Source organism: Gavialis gangeticus, unplaced genomic scaffold (genome assembly GCF_001723915.1).
Source record: "Gavialis gangeticus isolate Ggan-Ray unplaced genomic scaffold, GavGan_comp1, whole genome shotgun sequence".
Lineage (NCBI taxonomy): Eukaryota > Metazoa > Chordata > Crocodylia > Gavialidae > Gavialis > Gavialis gangeticus.
Window position 1 is genome coordinate 44,064,951 of NW_017728998.1, and position 3,153 is coordinate 44,068,103.

A 3,153-nucleotide genomic window follows, 5' to 3' on the forward strand; every position below is an offset into this window, starting at 1 on the left:
TGCTGTCGCCCAGGTGGTCGAGCACCCGCAGCACCCCACTGGGTCGTCACATTTAGGGTTACCATACATCTGGGTTTTCCCCAGATACGTCTTTAGAATCTGTTCCAAGTTCCAGACTCCTACACCTCTGCCTTTGTGTGAAGTTTTATATAGTTCAGGTTCAGATTTCTATATTTCACCCATTTCTCTGAGATAATCTTTTGGACAATTGAGTAAATAGCAGGGAAACTGAGTGGTGACCTGTGACCATTGTTCCCTCCTAGAGTCACCTTATTAGCATCAGCCTCTGCATCTCAAAATCCTTTAACCTGGCCCTCACAATCAGCTTTTTTCACATGGTAATTGTCATGATTCAGACTGAACTGCTTATGGGATCATAGTATCTGTTAGGAGGAATGTAGTGACACACACAGAACAGCAAAAAAGGGTAAGGTGTGTTCAGGATCCCCCCCCGCAATAGTTTTAAAGACTTACACAGAAGTGCATGCTTTTCCAGATTGAATAGGATTACAACAGTGAATAAGTGCCTGTAATGGATCCCTTCTAAGCACACTCAGAAGAACAAGTCTAGTTATGCAGGTAGCAATAAGACCTAAAATTCACATAAATATCAGCAAGTGTCACGGGTGTCTAAATTTAGATGGGGAATAGTTACTGTAATAATAACTGTAGTAAGTGTGCTAAGTGTGGTAGCACTTAGATGCATAAAGGTAAAATGAACTCTTTGGGTAGAGGCAATGTCTTTTATTAAACCAACCAAATAATTGCAAAAAAGTTGCCTCTGTGTTTAGACCAACATGGTTACAGCCTAGATCCCTGAAATAAAGGTAAAATAGAATACGAGGCATGGTTGCTGTCCTGGTTGTTAGCAGAACCTCTGGAAACCTCACGGGAGAGCCAGCTGTAGTGGAACTCCCAGCCACGTACAGTGGACTCAATAGGTTTGGATGGTTCAATTACCAGAAGAAGCTAAATTATTATCCAAAATGAACGCCAGCTCCCTCCAAATCTGGGTTGCAACTCATCCCTGTGCACAAAGCCAGTACAAGTTTCTGGTATCATGAGAGCTTAAGTCAGACTTAAGCAGAAAACTGGAGTTTGTTTTAGCTTTCTTCACAGAGATGAATTGCATCCTTTTTTAGAGGCTCATCCATCGCTTAAGTCAGTGAGGCAGAGATTCAGAGAGGCTGTCCCACATGGCAAGAATAGGATAGGATAGGATAATTATGGTAATCCTATCGTATTAAGACAAATGAGTTAAAGGAAAAATAGAAGCCAGCTTTCACTCCCAGCACAGTGTGCGCCATATTTCTGATGGAAAAATTCCCTTAATTTCAGATATGGAAATAGCAGAGAAGGTCCTGAACATAGCCCAGGTCATCTACACCCAATGTGAACATGTGAAGTACTGTCAGTCCCAGTGCAAACGCCTCAGGGACCGCATTCAAACCCTAATGAGACCTATAAAGATCCTCAAGGCGCAGACTCCACAACAAATCTCCCCTCCAGTAGAGAAGACCCTGAAGGGACTGTTGAAGACTTTGGAGAAGGCCCAAGAGCTGGTGACAAAGTACAGCCAGAAGACATGGCTACAGAAGTTCTTTCAAGCCAGTGATATTAAAGAAGAGTTCATGCAGGTGAATGTGTGTCTTGGAGATGCTGCTCAAGGGCTCTCACTCCTACTGCAGGCTGAGCAGCAACAGGCCTTCCTAAAGGTCTTCCAGCAAGATACCTGCAACAAAGAGGATGACAAGGACATCAAGGCTGATAAGGCCTTCTTGGAAGAGCTGCTTGCAAGTAAGCACACAGTTTAAAAACTGTATTCTCCCTGACACCAAGAGAGGAAGTGGGCAACCATATGGGCTAGAGAGCCACTTCGGGAGTTTTAATAAGCTGTCATGGACCAGTCAGCACCCCCTATACCCCACTGGGTCAGCACGACCCTCCTTCCCTGCACTCTGGGCTGAAACAGGTCACCAAAACTCTCTACATGGCTCTGCCCTGGGGCCTGACCCCACACTGTCACCACCTGACAATCCAGGGGTCTCCATGGAGACCAGTGTGGGACCCACATGGGCAGGGTGCACTCGGTCGGGTGGATGGGATGGGGCTGTGGGCAGGTGGGGAGCGATGTCTGGAAGCAGGGCAGGCAGGTGTGGGCTGGGGCCAGGATTGCAGGTGGTGACAGTACAAGACTAGAGCCCAGAGCAGAGCCGCAATCCGCTCCCAGCATTCCCCTGCCCACAGAACCAGCACCCGTTGCAGGGCTGTGTGGGCAGCAGATCATGGCCTGCCCTGGGCCCTGGCTCTGCACTGTCAATGCCTTGCAATCCTGGCCCTTGCCCCAGTTCCACTGGTCCCACTCTTGGATGCCACTCCCCACCTGCCTGTGATCCCATCTCATCCCCCTGGCTGAACACACCCTACCTGTGTGGGTCCCTGGCCAGTCTCCACAGAGACCCCACCTGCCCACTCTGTCCATAGTCCTTGGACAGTGGGTGTAGGGTGGACAGGCTGAGGTGCCCAGGTAGTGGGGCCAAGTCTGGCAGCAGCCAGAAGGAACTGCTGCTCCCAGGGCTGCTGGGAAGCGTAGTCTGGCCACTGAACCAGCCCAGTCCTGCTGCATGCCTGGGGGTGGCAGGACAGGCTGCAAGTGCCATGACCTGGGCTGCCCCCTGTGACTGGGCCAGGCAGGGTTGAGGGACCTGCCACAGGCTGAATAAAGTTACTTGGTGGGCCAGTTGCAGGCAGTATTTTGCCCACCCCTGCCTAAGAGACTAGCTAGGATGGCCTGAGCCACTGAGTCCAGCTTCACATCTCCTGGTTGCAGTCTCAGATTTGGCCTTTCAAACATTAGGGCCTGGAAGTGTTCAGAGAACTGACACAGCAAAGGTGCTGACAATGACTAACATGTCCAACCCAACTGTGCTCTAGAAAGCAGTGATATACAACATCCCCTTCCTATTCTTCCTATATATAAGACATACCTTATTTACTTGATTAGAAGACAAGGCTGCCCTTCCCAAAGCTGCAACAGCTGGCTGCCCACCCCACTGCCTCTGCATGCCCTGCCACTCTTCCCCTGCAACCCCCAGTCTCCCCCAGGTGCCGCTTCTCACCCCGCTGCCCTAGCTGGTGACCTCTAGTTATATT

General features: G+C 49.7%; 1 protein-coding gene across 3 annotated transcripts in view; it reads left to right on the top strand.

Moving 5' to 3' along the window:
• Nucleotides 1–3,153, top strand: part of MLKL (mixed lineage kinase domain like pseudokinase) — a 32,916-nt gene that overhangs the window by 1,897 nt on the left and 27,866 nt on the right. For all 3 annotated transcript variants that reach the window (XM_019505807.1, XM_019505808.1, XM_019505806.1), the window contains exon 2: nt 1,339–1,797. In XM_019505807.1, coding sequence (XP_019361352.1) covers nt 1,341–1,797 — 457 coding nt within the window. In that variant the 5' untranslated portion in view covers nt 1,339–1,340. The remainder of the gene's footprint in view (nt 1–1,338; nt 1,798–3,153) is intronic.